Below are 15,142 nucleotides of genomic sequence, written 5' to 3' on the forward strand. Positions count from 1 at the left end.
GAAAATACCCCAAGTAAATCACAGCAGAAATGGGTAGTTACTGGTATGGGCATCATTATTTCTCAAAGAATGGGAATCGGATAGATGTTCTGCACCCCAGAGAAAGGAGGTGGCACTAAAGACTTCAAGCAGGGCCCAAGGAAGGCGACCCTCAGCCTGTAGCCTGAGTCGGTCCCAGTTAAGTATAAGGGTGTTCGGCTTCACAGGTGACATTCAGCGTTGCTGATGAGGATGCTAATAAAGTCCGAGGCATCCACGAGTCCTAGACCAGGATGGTTAGATTTTGGAAACGTTTTTTAATGGCAGAAATCCTTCTTGGTGACACGAGTCATTAGGAAGAGCAGTGCAAAGACGAGACACCCTTTCTCAGGAAGTCAGCTCTTTAGTTCTCCAAAGAGATCAATTGTTTTTCTGATGAGCAGCTCGAAATGAACTACTGGAGCACTTCATGGGTCTTAAAAAGTGTTTTTGTTCACTTGCTGAGTTACAGGTACCATCTGGGTTCTGATTTAAGATCCCAGAAGGGGCGACCCTCGTTTCTACATGCCTAGTTCAGCCTAAAGAATTTGGGTTCCACTGTGAATTCCCCAGTGATTGAGCCATTCTGTCTTCTGTTCTCCCCCCAGGGATGCCTGGGGCAAAATAGGACTCAGCAAGTGGAAAACCCGGGTCATATCCGGGGCTGCAACTTTCTGAGAAGCAAATGTGCCCCTCCTCTTTAGGTGCTCATCTGTCTATGAGGGAGGAGAGTTTTGACGGAGGGTCCAGTTTTTCCTGGTAGGCTGTAAGGAGGCTGAGCCTACCATGCTTCGGTGCTGAAATTTCAAGATTGTAGCCCTTCATTTCCTGGATTCCCCATTGCGTTTCTGTGTATCCCAGTGACCGCTGGGACAAGGGGAACCTAAGAAAAAGAAGGCAGGGGTCTAAAACATTATGAATTGGTCAACCTATTTAATCTTGCAGACGAACCGACAAAATGCAGGTGGAGTGGAGCTCATGACCCGTTGCCAACAGTGGGCCCGTCACTCCACCAAAATCACCCAGTGATGTGAGGGATGCAGCGTTTAGGACTGCTGGTGTTCTGGAATGCTTCTGGACACAGAATATAATCCTCTCTTCCTAAGGTGTGGGGTTTCCCTGTTCTGGTTCCTCCAGTCCTGTAATGGAATCATCTAACCCTTTTTGGTCAAAACGATGAATCCTTCAAATGACCCTTTGTAGGAAGACCGGCATTCACCTTTGGTTTCTATTTTTCTATGAACCTTCCCCTAAAATGCCTTACCTTACACATGCGCCCCAGATTGCTCGGACACCTCCTCTAGGAGTTGGGTGAAATCTGGGCCATTCTATCAACCACCAGGTTCTCTCTCTGCTCCGTTTATCTTTTTGCAGATTCAGAAAAGAAGCTCTCTTTTCTCAAGTCCCTACCCGACCCATTCTGTTTTATATAGGGTTGCACCTGAAGGTGTGCCAGCGCGCCATCTCTCATCACCAGACCCCACTGTCAATTCTAGTCACCCTTCCTAATTTTGAATTTATTCTGAACGTAGGTTTGTGCGTGATTAACCCCAAGTCAGGACATCGGAAAAGCTTTGTAGCTCCTTGCCAGTCGTCATCTTGCCAAAAATGATCTCGAAATAAAGTAAATCGATGTTTATTTTCCTCCCTTGGAGTTAGAGCCTTGGTGGCTCTCTTTCCCACTGGGTTTCTTTCCCAAGTTACGACACAGGGGGCTTCTCTCCGGGCAGGCACGAAGAGAGATGGGCAGACGGAGGCCAGCCCCTGCCCTCGCAGCCGCCCCCTCTGGGTCTCGGAGTCGCCCGGTGGCGTGGCATCTCGCGGGTGTGTGGCGCGCGTGTCCCCCGCGCGAGCGCTCAAGTCTCCTTCCCCATCCTGCGCACGGCGGCGCCGGAGGCCGAGGAGAGCGCGGCGCGGCGTGGCGCTGGGAGCCCGGGGCCCGAGGCCGGGCTCTGTCTGGGATGGCGCCGTCCCAGCCTCCTTCCCCTCTCCGTGGGTAGGGATGGTTGAGTCCGGCCGCCACGGCAGCGGCTCCTTGTGCAGCCAGCAGCCTGTCTTCTGCGCTCTCCGCCTCCCCTCCCTAGACTGGCTCTCCTCCCCTCGCGCCCCCTCCCCCCCCGCCCCCCCGTCCCTCCCGCAGCTCCCACTCGCTGGCTGGCTCTCCAGCTGCCTCCGCTCCGGGTCTCTCCCGGCTGCGCGCGCTCCTCTCCCCGCCTCGCCGCCTCCCGCAGCCTCGCCGCCTTGGTGCCTTCCTGCCCGGCTCGGCGGGCGCTAGTCCCCGGCCCCGGCCCGGCAGCCCCTTGTCGGCGCTCGGAGCAGCGCAGCCCTGCCTGCAGTGGTTCGGGACCCGATGCTATGAGAGCGAAGCCAGCCGGGCGCCCAGACCTGCGGGAGGCGTCGGATGCGCGGCCGGTCTGGGGACCGGGATCTCTCCCCCGCTCGCCTTGCCCTCTGGTGATTCTCTGGCTCTGTCCGTAGCCCTGCCGTGCCTCGGAGGAGACGGGCGCATCCGAGAAGAGCCATCGGTGTCGTGCGCGTGTGGAATATCTGCAGACATGACTGCGTGGAGGAAATCCAAGTCGTTGCTGGCGCCGCTGGCGCTGCTGGCGCTGTGCGCGGGGCTCCTCACCGCAGCCAAGGGTAAGGCGGGCTCGCCGGTTGCCGGGGGAGATGGGGGAACCCTCCGAGGCCCCGTTTGCGAACCAGGGGCCCGTTTGGAGGAGGGCAGGGTACCGAGTGGCCGGCCTCCGCCGGTGGCTCTCCGTGGCAGACGCCCGGGAATCGCGATGCATGGAGCCAGCTTCCATCGCCTTCTGCCCGCCCTCGTCGCCCGCGCCCCACCCCCGCCTCTCCTTCCCCCTGACTTGGGCCGAAACGAAATGTCTCTCCTTTCTCGGCGCTGGGGGCTGTTAGGGAGAAAGGAGCCAAACCCGAGTTGGGCTGAAACCGCGCCGCGGCGGGTGGTGGTGTCTCCTCGGCGATGTGGGCACAGCGGGTCCGGGTGGCTCGATGGTTCCCGGGACGTTCTTCCCGGACCCGGAGCGGCTGGGAAAGTGGCCCGGGCCGAGCGGGCCCGGCAAGTTCTGGCTCTCTCGGGGTCCAGGTGCCACGGGCGAAGCGGCCTGCAGACCGGGCACCGCGCACCCTTCCTCCCTCTCCCTCCCACGTCCACGGCCAGGCCGCCCCCTCCTTCCTCTCCCCGCACTTTGCTCCCTGCAAGTTGGAAGGACCCGGCGAGGTGCGTGGAGAGAGCAGGGGGACCTGGACGGGGTTCAGCTCCGGAGACAGTCACCTGCTCACAGGGTTCTTCCCCGCTGCCACCCCCGGTCAGGGGAAGGAGTGTCCCCGGGTCGCTCCTCGGTTTGGAGCTCCGTGAACTTGGTGTTATCCTTGAAACGAGTTTGGGAATGTTTTCCGCCAACTAGCCTACGGGCTGCAACCTCGGGGCTGGCAGCAGCTCCTGCACTTGTCTGTTCTCTGGGAAAGAAAACAAGGTCCCTCTTGATCCAGACAGAGGGAGAGAGAGACAGAGAAGAGAGAGAGGGGGGATATAGATTGATTTTCACATTGCAAAGTACCTGCCCCCATTTCCTCATTTTAGCCTCCTTGGATACTCGCCCCGCGCTCGATCCATCAGCACACACCGTCCCACTCCTGAAAATATCTATATCTATATTTTTTTTCTTTTCCGTTTTAAAGGATGGAGTCAAATCATGTTTTTGTTTGTTTTTTAATGGTTATTTGCTCTTTCCCATGTAAAACTCCCCTTTCCTCTCTAGATTCTTCCATCTTCTTTTCCTCCCATTTTCTATTTCTTCAGTGTTCCAGATTCAGGGGTGATTGACAAGGCGAAGGAGGACTGTCTCTGGTGCCATAGGAAAACTCCAGATGGGCCCGGCCTGGGGAGAGATGGAGCGACGGCAGATTAGGCGTCCCCGCGCGGTGGCTCCTCTCCGAAAGCACTGGGGTGTCACAAAGGGGTGTCTGTGGGAATGCGCCCCACGATCCCAGGGAGCGCAAACGCAGGGTTAGTTGCTGGAGCTCAGGGTTGCTCGGGACTGGGGAGCTTCCCAAAGACGCCGACCTTCCGCCCACCTGCCCGGCTTGGTCCAGCCGCCCCGCCTGGGGCGCCGCTGCTGGAGCCTCCGCGGAGGCACGGCCAGCCGAGCCGGGCGGGCGGGCAGCGGCCTCCGGGCGCGCTGGATTGGCTGGGCACAGAGGGCGAAGCAGGAAGAGTCGAGGGCGAAGAGGGCTGTCCCTGGCAGGTGTATGTCTGTGTGTCGGGGGTCCCACCAAGCCCCTGCGCGGAGAGGAAACACCTGCTATACAACTCTGCACAACTTCCCGCTTCTCTCCCCGGCGCTCCAAGCCCAGCTGGGCCCCGGCCGCCTCCCGGCCTCGGCAGGCAGCTCAGCCTCTGAGCGCACTCTCGGTTCCCCGCGGTTCCGCGCGCTCTGAGCGCCCTTCCCCTGCAATTCGCAGGAGTTGCTGCGCCGAGGAGGCGGCGGGTCTGCCGGGGCTGCTTAATAATCCGCACACTTGTATGCCGGGCGGATGGTGTGTGTTTGCGCGTGGAGCGGTCGCGCTCACTGCGCTGTTGCTTGGTGGAGGCTGCGGTGGCTGCGCGTAGCCCCCCATCACCCCCGGGGGGTCCGGGGCCGCGTCGCCTCTGCGCCTGCGGGGTCAAGTGGGCGCGCAGGTGGCCGCGTGGGAGCGGGATGCGGGCAGGAGGCTGGGGACGCCAGCGCCGGCGTGGCCCTGCGAGCGGTCTGGCGGCTGGGGGGCGGTGGGGGGCGGTCGTAGTCCCCTTGGTGAGCGAGCCCGGGTGGCCAAGGTCGGGTCTCTGCTGGGGGGCGCCCGGGCCGCAGGCGCGTGGGAAGGCTTCCCTGACGAGGAGCGCGGAGCGCTGGGGGCAGCGCCAGCCGCCGCCGCGGGAGCCGAGCCGAGCGCGCCCAGGTGGCGGCTCCCGCGGCGGCGCAGGCGGGCGGAGAGTTCTGCTGCGTGGGGCGGAATTCGTGACCTGTTTGCGAGTCGTGAGAGGCTGGAGGCGGCTGCGGTCGCGGTCATCAGAACTCGGTACCTTCAGTACCCGGGTTGTCAGCTGTAGTTGATTGTGCTTTCAGTCGGGGGTACCCGGGATTCCCTTGTGATTCTTTTTCTTTTTGATTACTAACGCTATTGTAAAGGTTGAGTCTCAAGTGTCCATACCTCTTTAAAAGCAGCACACTTGCAGGGACCGCGGGAGAGGGGAGAAGGCTTGAAAGCCTCCACAGTAGTCACCTAGTAAATAGGTGGAATAATTCATTCCGTGAGCACTGAGATTTGCGCCCTTTATCTGGGGCTGATCTGGCTGTTTGGACAGAGTTTGCTTCTCAGTTGTGTTTTGCCAGTTTGTGCAGCAAGGAGAATGCAGCTATTTGCAGGCATTATTCAGAAAGTGTACTAAAAAGAGGCACATATAATAGTAGCCCTGTGGGTCTCACCGTAGGAAGTCTGGTAGAGAAAGGTGGAGTGTTTCTCAAAATCCCCGATTCTGAAATTCACCAACCCACCCAGCAAAGAGATTTAAGTATGCGTTGCCCAAACTTCCACAGAAACCCTACAAGGGGGGGGGGAGGGGGAGGGGGAGGGGGGAGGGAGGGGGTGGAGAGAGGAGGGAGGGAGGGGGTGGAGAGAGGAGGGAGGGAGGGGGTGGAGAGAGAGAGAGGTGTTTCCCAAACCTGCCTACTTCTGTGTGAGTTACCTCAATTCTCATCACCAGGAAGGATGCTAAGACCTTTCATTTGCTGGCCAGGATCCTTATGGCTGGACCACTGCACACATATGTATATATATACTCTCTCCTGGGGGAGACAGGAACTCCTGTGGATAAGTGGCTTTCGGGGGCAACCCCTGATCACTAAAAAGGCAGGCCATCTAAAAGGAAGTTACCGTTTCTGCATTCATGATCTGCTTAGCAAATCACATTTATTTTTTATTGAGTTGTCAAAGGATTCTGGGTTTTTTGTTTGTTTTTTGTTTTCCAGTGTATAACTCTTCAGCCCAGAGCTCTAGAGCTTCTGGAGCACCTATATAATTCTCCTTTAGGGACTTTAAGTCCTTGAAAAGGTAAGCAAAGGAGAGACTTTCTTCCTCAGTGACAGGTTTTGTAAACTTGACTAGTAGGACAGTGAGGTCTCATTAAACTAGTCCCAAGGAGCCAATAGCAGGTGGTAAGTGGTAGTAGAATTCCCTCAGGTCTCAAGAATCTCTGCAAACACAGGCCTTGAAAGGAAAGGGAATCACTGTTTTGATACTGGCTTTCAGCTGGCCAATCCTGCTTGATGAGAAGAAGGCCAGGACTACAGCTGAAAGTTCGTACGGGCAGAAACAGCTCCTCCTGGGGGCAATGCTTCCTTAGTCTCCAGTTTATTGTCTCAAACAAACACCAACAGGGCTTTGAAAATGTCAAGAAAATGGTTCTGCTTCCTTTAAGAAACAGATAAACAAAGGCTCCGTGGCCGGTTAGCGCTCATTGCAGAGGAAATAGCAAATCCAGTGTAGACATTTCTAAGCTGTCAAAATGCAAACGGCATATTAAGTACTCTGTGCTCTACTGAATTCTAAGTGGGCCTCTTTCTGCTGAGCTCACGGTGAAAATAAGCCACTAGGACCTGCATACGTGCGATTTAAACTTCACATTCCCTTTAGCCTTTTCTGTTTCTCTGGTGAGGTTCATTTCTCTCTGGAATTAAGAAGTTGATTGGGTACTCCTTGCATAGAGTAGATGACAAAGCTATGTTGTCTTTTAATTTTATTTGTTTAGCTAATACATCAGAAGAAGACATCTGAGTTAAAGGTATAGATACTGTACAGCCTACGTCCTTGGGTTGCCTGGTCGTATTTAAAAGCCTGTTGGTCCCTGTGCCACTGGAGTAGGAAGCTGGATTACTGGACCAGTAGTGGTAACTGATAGAATCAAACCAGTTTCACTCTGCAGTCAGGCCACCATGGAGACCAGTCGCGGCTAATGTTTGAAACAGGAGAACTGACGTGGATCTGCCATCTGGGGCAAAGAAATTGACACTTAGGCTGGGCTGAAAATAACTGATCCTAAAGGAAATCGACCCCTTGAGCTTGTCTTCAGTTGCATGGCCACTGGGCTTCGCTCACTGGGTGTCCATTTCAGAACCACCTATGAGTATGAAAATCAGATAATCGTATTTGGGTATTTGCCTAAGTGCAAGGAAATAAGTCTCTTGTACAGTGATGTTAAGATGACCTTAAATGACCTTTGACTAATTAATCTGTCCATATGTAGGGTGGAATTTAGGCCCTGGTATGCAAGTGCATAAGTACCAGAATTAAAATTCCCATTATAGAAAAAAAGAGTAGAAGAAAATTTTTTCATTGAAGTGGTTAAAACTGACTGGTTGTAGCAGCTTTTTATGGAAATAACGCACACTGTGTGGTCCTCCTACCCCCACAGACCAACCTCTTTGGATACAGAGTGTGACACACTTTTTTCTTTTCTTTTCAGTTTTGAATTTAGCTGCCATTTCCTTAAACCGTTTATACCAACCCCTAGCTGGGCGGAGAGGAAATGCCCTCAGTGCTCTAGGGAGGCCGCACGGTCTGTCTTTAGTCTTGAGTATCTTTGTTCTAGGTGGAGGGGATTTCATCATCGCTAGGCACACCATCTCATTTCGCAAAACCTCCTTCTGCATATGCTGGAAACATTCTACTTGGGAATAACATCACAACAAATTAACTTGATTTACAGTCACTGTTACTTTGACCCACTATATGTCTCTCTTGCTAAAACTTCTTTGGTGAATGAAAAACATGCAGGTGTGGACATGTATTAAAAATAACTACTGTATCTTTTATGCTTCTAATACATATTGTAATTTATTGGTTGAAATCCTCCTGCTTTATCTTGCACTAGTTTTAGCTCAGGGAAAGCTATAAAAGGGAAAGGGATATTTCACAATTATCATTCTTTGCAAATATCAGTAGAATAAAAGTGATACCTCCATCTTAATGCTTATAATCTTAATGTGATTTTGCCCCATTGTGTGGAAAGCAGGAAGTCATGAATAATGCTTTGTGATTTAAAAAATTATCCTTGTTACTAACATGAGATCAAGGGAGATAGAGGCATGAAAGAATCTCGTTGGTACTACTACTTCCCAGTTTTTTTCACAAATGAGTCACTTTTAGGATTTTATTACAACCCGAGATTTAAATTACATAAAATATTGCCCTGATTCTAAGCACCTTTATTCATTTATTTTCGGGTTGTGTGTGTTTTGGAGGGTCTTCACCTCAGTAAGATCCAAGCACACCTCATGTGGCATGTAGATATTATTAATGTAAATCCAACTGTCTGCCTGATTTATCCAGATAATTTTAAGCCACATGAGTCCCAGTGGAATCAGAGCAGCTTTTGAGGACATAAAGCATTTCTCCAATGTATGTTTTGGGTACTCAACATGTTACCTTTATCGTAGTAGATGTTGGCATTGTGGCCTTGATGTTGAGTTTTTGAATAATCCTTTGCAAACTTTGTGTGCAGAATAATCAACTTGAGGCCTTGTTTAAATGCAAATCCCAAGGCTTCTCCCTCGAGTGTAGTAGTTTTGGGTGGTGTCAGAGATCTATCTTTCTATCTATTTAATCTATCTATCTGTCTATCTCGACCTCCCTTTCAATAAGAGTCCTCAAAATCTAATAACCTCTTCACCGAATATACTATATTATGAAACTGTGCAATTATTTCAGAAGATTTCTTTTTTATCATTACTGCCCCCGTTATCTCTGTTCATCATCATCATTCTAGTCTGTTTAATCTTTTTTTTCTTTTTTTTAATAGTTTTACAGTAAAGCTGAGATTCAAGTTCCTTGTCCGTAGTGTTTATATTATGGGATGACTTCAAGGGATAATTGTACTCTTTCATATAAAAATACCGTACGAATAAATTATTATTTTTTCTTTTACTCTTTAGTATACTCTGATATGATTAGTGTTACAGAAAAAGGAGCTAAGTGTTAGATTAAAATTAGAATTATTTGGAGAGGGATCTCTAAAGCCTTTGAAATTAATTGTGAATTCTAAGCAGTCCTTTTCCAGATGCCTGGTGAATCTCTGTGCCTTTCTTCACAGAAACTTACTTATTTCTCCTCTTGTTTTTAAGAGAAAGTGTCTTTATTGATCTTTCACAAGTGAGTAGTTGTCTACATGAAGTTGAGAGTCACGTAAAATATATGGTGGGCTCTCGCCATTCCTGTTCCTATAAAATTCCACATCCTTGACCTGAGTTCTTAAAACCAGAGAACTCCCTGAGTGCATTTTCACTTCCTTTTTCTATCAGTAAGTGGATAATCAGCACCACAGACCTTTGACTTTTATGCAAATAGAGAATCTTCAGAGATACAGAAAGTTAAACACAGCTCCTTCTTAGAAAACGGATTTTCCTGGGCTTAAGGATATTCACTTTTCTTTCAAAGGATGAACCAGAGTGTGCTCAAAGGCTGTCAACAATTTTTGTCTCCTTGTTTCAGACTTTTTTGGTGTGTGGTTAGAAAAGTGATGTACTTTGATGTATAATACAGCTGTGGATAGTTAAGACTTGCAGGGTGTGATCGACACTTCATAAATAATAGAGGAGGGACCCTGATGACATAAGAAGGGTCACATTTTTACAAGAAATTAACAAAATGGAGCAGGTACTTCCCTTCTTGCGCTACAAATGTAAATTTCTTTGGCATCAATCTTGCCTTCCTGTCTGTCTCATTCTTGTTCTCCTTTCTTTCAAAATATAATTATTGTGAGCAATTTAAGTCAAATCCAGCCATTAGAGTTTTCTCTTTTTTATGGTGCTGGCTCTAGAAACGAGGTTGCAGTTTATCTGTGGGCTACCTGCTCGGTATGGGTGCTCCCTTTTGTATGGAAACAATACATTTTCTAAATATAAATCCTTATACTTAAACAATTTTTTTTGTAGATGACATCAAGAGAAAGTCAAGTGGGAAAAATCATCTCATTATTACATTTAAGCATCTAGGAGGAGATGCTATCATTTGAGGGAAATGTATGTTTCTAGTCAACTACCGTGCTTAGCAATGAAGACCCAGGGGCCAGAGAAGAGATTTGGGAAGTCTAGACTCTTAAATAGGTTTAGAGTCACCCTTCTGCTCACTTGAAGCGTTACAGCAGGTGGCCACTAGAATCGCTCAAGTCAGTATCAGCGGAATTCACAAGTACTTGTTATTTACCTACACACTTTATAAACAAAGAAGACTGAATCTGTGATGCCCCTCCTGGAGCTTACATTCTTCAAAACAGAAACAACAAAACTAAAATAGCTGGACTTTGATTAGTGTTTATACAAATATTAGACTGTGTCAGAGACATTGAAGGTCATGCAGATGTTGGAGAGGAGTTTGCATAAGAGGTGAGATCTTGATTCAGCCTCTCAGAGAGTGGAGGAGAAAAGAACAGGGACAAAAGGTGTGAGAAAGAAGCTGAGTGAGAACTGGCCCTGAGGAAGTACAGCCAGACACCCCCCCACACTTTTTTTAAAGCGCGGTGGGGACCAGGTTAAGTGTTGAGTGTGTAGATGAACCTATAAATATTGATGCTTGGTGGAATCCTCCTCAGAAATTCTTCTGTGGGTCCTTAAAGCTAAAAGACCAAATGTGAAGGCATGTAAGCTACTGTCCTAAGACTATTTCCTGAAATATGAAAATATACATCTTTTTCTTGGCCTTCCCTCCTCCTTCCCTCACACAGCCAGTGGGTCAGTCCCTGCCTTTTTTTGGCTGGGAATCTATTTCTTGGAAACGGGAATTTTTGTTTTCTCAAACATCTTTTCCCCCCAGGTCCCAGGATTGTTGCTGTAACTGTCGTGTTTTGTTGTAATGACCTCTAGAATGTAATACAAACAGAACATTGGGTAGGAAAAAAAGCCCTTTTTGGTTTACTGGTAATGTGTTTTGGCATCCTAAGTACTATATGTACTTCTGCAGAATACAGCGTGTTTCCCCCAAACTGACTTGCAGAGTGTTTCATAATCTGGCTTCATCTCTCACGCTCTGTCTCTATGCTTCCTCCTGGTGACTCCAACTTCAGCTAAATCAGTTTAATGCACATCCTGAAATGCACCTTGATTCATTTATCCCGAACCTAGCAGCTTGAGTCCGCTTCTGCTTACCTCTCCCTTAGCCAGTCACCCAGTCGCTCCTTCATCTGAATTTCTTTGTTACTTACTGTGTTTCACGATGATCTTTCATAAGATTGTAAATTGAAAGTTTAGGATCTTCTAAAACAAAACAAACAAACAAAAACATTGTTTGCTGGTTTTGTTTCCGTTGGTTTATATCATTCTTACTCCATAGATTTTTTTTTTATTGAAATATAGTTGATTTACAATGTTGTGTTAGTTTCCAGTATAAAGCAAAGTGATACATCATAGATCTTAACATTTGGAGGATTGAAAGACATTCTTGGAACTTTCAAACTGTCACCATGCTTCCTTATACATTCACTATTCCTTCAATGGATAAGCAACTGTTCTCATATACCTGATTCTCTCCATTTTTTTGTGAGTCAAATTAATGTGTTGAAAATGTTTTGTGAAAGGACTCATAGGAGAGAGATGACCAATGGAAGGTATCAGTAATGATTTTTTCAGGTCACTGTGCATGATTTATTTATTCATATACCTAAGCTAGAACATGTCAAAATAATTAGCTTTGAAACACTATATCCAAGTTATTATTTTGCCACCCTTATTTGATTCATTCATGTTTCTTTCTCATAATTGTTTCTCTTTGTATACAAAGTAAGGTATCTAGGCTGTTTGCAGTTTTTCTTCTTCTAGTGATAATAATTTAATGATATTAGAGCGTGTTCAGATATGTCAACCTACAATTGTCATTTTGATCTTCATGGCTATTTTCTCTCTCTGCTTTTTAATTTAAAAGAATTGTATAAGAGGATTATAGAACAAAGAAGAACCGATCTCTTTCTTTTACCACTGCAATTACAAAATTGCCTTCCCAGTGTTCTCTAGTGGCAACAAGACAAATAGAAGAGACATGGTGTCAGGGTATTTAAAAAATGAGGGGTATTCTGACCCGAAAGTACCAAACTACAGCCGTGCCAAACTTGGGGGTATGATCTATAGCTCCTGGCAAATGTGTTTTTCTTTCAATTTTATGATGGCTGGACAATAAGAGGCCTTTTAAAAAACAGTTGTGATAAAAATAATATGAAGTGTTACATGACAAAGTGAATTGATGATGGGTTTTCTTACTTTTATATGTACGAACAAAACCTGTGAGAAGGAAAAAAAAAGTACATAAATTGGAGATCTTGTGTCATTTATTTAAGCCTTAAAGTCAGAAAAAGAGGTTTGAGCCGCTTTTTTATGCCTTTCAGTGAATGTTCATTCTTTGTCCCAAATTAAGGAGGAATCGAGTCAGAAAGTGGAAGATATTCATAGCACGATCATGTTATGTTGTCCTCTGCTCCCCACTTTTATCCTCCCTGCCAGACCAGACATCACCAGGAGCAGTTAGTTAAGAGCTAGAAAATCGAGCTGTGAAGGACGATTGGAGGAGGAGTCTTCCTTCTCAACACTGTTTGTATCAGCAAGCTATTGCTGTGTAACCTTATTACAGCAATCCAGAAGCTTAAAATACCTCAGAGATAGGACTATAGGTTCTCTGTGTCGATGTCTGTGTACAGAGTAGCTGGGTCACACGCCCTCTGCCTATGATCTGACAAGGCTGTAATCAAGGTGTTGGCTGGGACTTCAGTCTCACCTGAAGCTCAGCTGGGGAAGGACCCAGTCCTGAGATGACTCAGGTGGCTGGCAGAATTCCATTCCTTGTGGTTGTAGGACTGAGAGCTTAAGTTTATTGCTGGCCATTGACCAGAGCTCACCCTCAGTTCCTGGAGAGGCCATCATGGTTCCTTGCCTAATGGGGCTTCCCAGCATGGCTCAAAGCCAGAGGAGAGAGAGACTCCAGCAAGTAGGGTGCTGCGGCATTATGTGTAATCATATGATCATGGACACGCAAGCATGTGTAGCCCATCACTTTTTCCATTATTCTGTTGGCTAGAAGTAAGACCCAGGTCCTGCCCACCTCAAGGGGCAGGGAGCTGTAGAAGACGTAAACATCAGGAGGCAGAGATTGTGGAGACCACCCTAAGAGTCTGTCCACCATGGTGTCCTAGAAATATATTGATATAGAAAGAGCATCGTTCAGTCAATAAGCAGATGGCCAAAGACCTGATTAAAACTGGGCAACAAATATAAATATTTTACAGAAAGTGCAAACATAAATGATAAATGTAGGAAAAGATCCCTAAACTTATTATTGATCAAAATAACATTGAAAAAAGAATGTTATGTTTTCCCCAGTGCCTTTTGTAAAACTACACTTGGTATATCACATGTTAGCAAGTACATAGAGAAATCACTTCCATACACTATTGTTGTATATCTAGAAAAATTCAGGGAGGAGATAACTTGGCCATACCCATCACAATTCTAAAGTAGCAGATATTTTAGCCCAGAAATGTGATACATCCTCAGCAATATATGCGTATTCATTTTAGCCGTCTCCCTGGTAGTGAAAAACTGGAGCTTAAATGTCAGTTATCCTAAAATAGCTAAATAAATTGTTCTGTAGCACACTGTGTTACCTCTACGAAAGCAGGTCCACGATAAAGGATTAAGTTGAAAATTCAAAATAGTATGTATATGCCATTCCCATTTTCATGTAGGGAAAAGTCAAGTTACTACTTTACACATGTAAAAATATCTGAAAAGATGCACACATTATAGCATTGGCGTTTAAGTGTCGTTTGACTTTTTTGGGTAACTGTGTCAAACTTCTCTAAGTAAAAGAATAGTTCTTAGATTGAAAAGAATTACCTGGAAAGAAAAAAAAAGACAAGTAGCTTTTATCAGATCATGCTGATGCGCAGAGACAGATGATAAGATTTTTGAACTTGAAGTGACCTTCAGGTTTATAAGTCCACTCTCTTTTACTTGTGTCCAGAGAACTTGAGTCTTGCACAAATTCATAGGGAAAACTACGGCAGAACTGAGTCTAAGCGAACACTCCTCCCATGGGAGCCCACATGCCTCTTGGTGACCCAACTCTCCATCTCCCCCACCCCCGCCATACCCCTGGTGTCAGTAATCTCCTGACATGATCATCTGTGAGGACAGTGTGGCTAGGAATGTTCTAGGCTTAAACTAAAACCCTGATATGATCCTAGCAGCTAGAGAAGCACAGCATTCAACCTTCATACTTCTGAGATGGTCCAGAACCGCTGGGGGCACTGCAGGACCCTCAGTAGGATGGAAACACGTTAAACGATTTAACTACTTTGTTAAATTGTTACCTGCCATAATTTTTTTTTTAAGTCAGGAAAAACACAGTGCCACAATGTCACCTAGCTGGTGGTCCCTTTGTGTTCATAGTTAATATATTTTCTATCAACGATCATTTGAAGGACACATTTGTCATGGAAGAATATTTAATTCCGAAGAACTCAACACTTGAAATTCCACTACACTGAAATCTTTTATTTATTGGAACTGCTCCAATTAGTACAGTTAGACAGTTGCCTGTTTGCATTTCTTAGTGATTAGAAGCACTTGAATCATGAAATCACTCCACGGAAGTGAGAACCAGTTCATTTTTTTGATTGACCATTAATGTCGGAGGATAGAAATTGTCTTAAGTTTTTATGTGCTCAGGGTACCATTTTGGACAGGATATACAGAAATGCTGTTTTACGTGTCCGACAGCATCCTCCAGGCAGCTAAACAGTTAGGGTTCAGTCTCTATATCTGCCTCTAATAGTATATGCCTTAAAGGACATAAGACTCACTCATACACTGTATCCTCATCTTTGCAAAGAGCTGTTAACTAGACTTAATAAGGATTCGATGAATGAGCACAGATAAAAAGCTTAGAACGGTACCTGGCAGTTACTAATCTTAAGTAAATGTTACAACTGTTTTATCATGGCAACTAAAATATTAGACTGTCAATTCTAGTTATGGCCACAGAAGTAACACTGGGGAAAGCCCAGTTTTGCTGGAGAGAAATTATTTGT

The 15,142-nt window shown here is 46.8% G+C and overlaps 1 protein-coding gene and 1 long non-coding RNA gene across 3 annotated transcripts in view; one reads left to right on the forward strand and one right to left on the reverse strand.

The window, feature by feature from the left end:
* The window catches only part of LOC138842482 (uncharacterized), a 23,118-nt gene extending 19,628 nt beyond the window's left edge, over nt 1-3,490 (reverse strand). Inside the window, exon 1 of the long non-coding RNA XR_011377099.1 lies at nt 3,311-3,490. This is a non-coding gene — a long non-coding RNA (uncharacterized lncRNA). The remainder of the gene's footprint in view (nt 1-3,310) is intronic.
* The window catches only part of CSMD1 (CUB and Sushi multiple domains 1), a 1,753,128-nt gene continuing 1,740,137 nt past the window's right edge, over nt 2,152-15,142 (forward strand). For both annotated transcript variants that reach the window (XM_060291350.1, XM_060291351.1), the window contains exon 1: nt 2,152-2,658. In XM_060291350.1, coding sequence (XP_060147333.1) covers nt 2,574-2,658 — 85 coding nt within the window. In that variant the 5' untranslated portion in view covers nt 2,152-2,573. The remainder of the gene's footprint in view (nt 2,659-15,142) is intronic.

This window comes from Globicephala melas, chromosome 21 (assembly GCF_963455315.2).
Source record: "Globicephala melas chromosome 21, mGloMel1.2, whole genome shotgun sequence".
Taxonomy (NCBI): domain Eukaryota; kingdom Metazoa; phylum Chordata; class Mammalia; order Artiodactyla; family Delphinidae; genus Globicephala; species Globicephala melas.